Below are 1,850 nucleotides of genomic sequence, written 5' to 3'. Positions count from 1 at the left end.
TTCTTTATCCATCGAATATTAGACTTCGAGTCCAGTCACTCGAGGAACGAGCTTCAGAACTATGAGCGATTTCTTACCGGTGTAGCCGACAATATTCAGGGTTACAAGTCACTCAATTTTGAGAATTCAGCTGAAGTTCTATTAGCATTCCTTGCACTTCGAGGCCTCGACCAACAGACCCGAAGGCAATTTGAGCTTTCGCGTACTTCGAATGACACCTTTCCTTCAGCGGACGATGTCATCTCTTTCGTCAGACAGCGCAAGATTGCTCTTACCCTCTCCAGAGACTTAGTGCCTTCCTCAAACGCTAATTATGATACATCAAAGGAGACTCCACGATCTCATGCTCCCAGGCATGGGTCGCCTAAGTACAGAAGCGTAAACTTTCTTCACTCTGGAAATTCGTCTGGCCGTAAGTTCAATACTCATTCTAGGCGTGCGAAATCACCCTCCAACTCCCAAACCATTAAGAAACAGTCGCCAATTTATTGCCCTTTTTGCCAAAACCAACATTTTCTTTCAAGATGCTCTAAATTCTGGAACCTTTCTTTGGAAGAGCGCAAGGCATGCACTGGTAGTTGGAAAGGTTGCAGTAATTGCCTAAGCGCAAATTATAGCACCTCCGAATGTAAATCTGTATTCACATGCCGCTTCTGTGAGGCTCGTCATTATAGATTACTCCATGAAGACAAACCGTCATCAAACACAACTTCTAAATCTATCCAATTTGTGGGATTCAGTTCAGCATCTCAACCAGAGTTATTAAAATGTTCATACATACTTGGAACAGCCAAATTGTTTATTGTGAGCCCTCAGCAAGAGTTTCACACGATAAGGGCAGTAATCGATTCAGGAAGCCAGAATTCTTTTATTTCGCGAGCTGTTGTGGATAGGCTTGGACTCAGTGTTAAGCCACTGAATATGACAATCACCGGTCTCGGTGGTAACTCTGTCGTAAAACCAGCAGGATCCCTTGACTTTATCCTCAGATCCCGAATGAATGGGGACGAATTTAAAACGTCAGCCATTGTTGTAAACACTATTTGTCCTCAACTTCCCTGTACTCCGATTGAAAACCATGTAACACGGCATTTATCCAGGTATAAACTGGCTGATGACAGTTTCCATTCGCCACTGTCCATTGACCTTTTAATAGGTATAGACTTATATCCTCGGATAATCAGTGGGGCCCCATTCAGTGCTGGTGTTGATGAACTGTATCTCCAACCAACAGTATTCGGATTGGTCGTCATGGGAAAGGCGTGCGGCCCACTGCATCCTCATTCTTCAATAAATCGAGAAGCAGCTGAGAGCGTTCTGGGAGACATCACATGAAGATCACTTCGTCAAAACGCACTCTCGAACTCCCGAGGGCAGGGATGTGGTCAGACTTCCATTCAAGCCAGGCAGTACTCTCAGGCAGTAAGTAGAAACAGAGAAATCGTGGAGCGTAGATTTCTGAACTTGGAGCGGAAATTGCAACAAAACAACGACCCTACATCTTTACTGACTTCTACCAGCAGTTCATCATCAGAAAACAAATCTGATACCACGTCCGACAATTGGATGGAGAGATTTTCGTACTTGCATCTGCTCATTAGGGTAGTTGCTATACTTCTTCGGATTGCCAAGCATGCCAGAGCCAAAGAAACTATAACCGTTGGACCCATCACAATTGAAGAATTTTCAGCAGCCAAATTGCGCTGCGTGCATCTTATACAAAGGGATATGCCAGCGAGTGAGCTTTCACAACTGTCACCCTTTTTTGATGAGGTTGGGATCATCAGGGTGGGCGGCCGACTTCATGAAGCACCTCTAACGAATCTCGAGAAACACCCGATACTTCTTCC

General features: G+C 44.8%; 1 protein-coding gene across 1 annotated transcript in view; it reads left to right on the top strand.

Moving 5' to 3' along the window:
* LOC136796493 (uncharacterized) overlaps positions 1-1,335 on the top strand; it is a 10,127-nt gene extending 8,792 nt beyond the window's left edge. Inside the window, exon 2 of the mRNA XM_067050347.1 lies at positions 23-1,335. Coding sequence (XP_066906448.1) covers positions 23-1,335 — 1,313 coding nt within the window. The remainder of the gene's footprint in view (positions 1-22) is intronic.
* The last annotated feature ends 515 nt before the right edge of the window (positions 1,336-1,850 follow it).

The sequence above is a fragment of the Halyomorpha halys genome, unplaced genomic scaffold (genome assembly GCF_000696795.3).
Source record: "Halyomorpha halys isolate HHAL.00 unplaced genomic scaffold, Hhal_1.1 Scaffold2546.1, whole genome shotgun sequence".
Lineage (NCBI taxonomy): Eukaryota > Metazoa > Arthropoda > Insecta > Hemiptera > Pentatomidae > Halyomorpha > Halyomorpha halys.
Note: the sequence above shows the minus strand (reverse complement) of the source record. Positions and strands in the feature narration are given on the sequence as shown.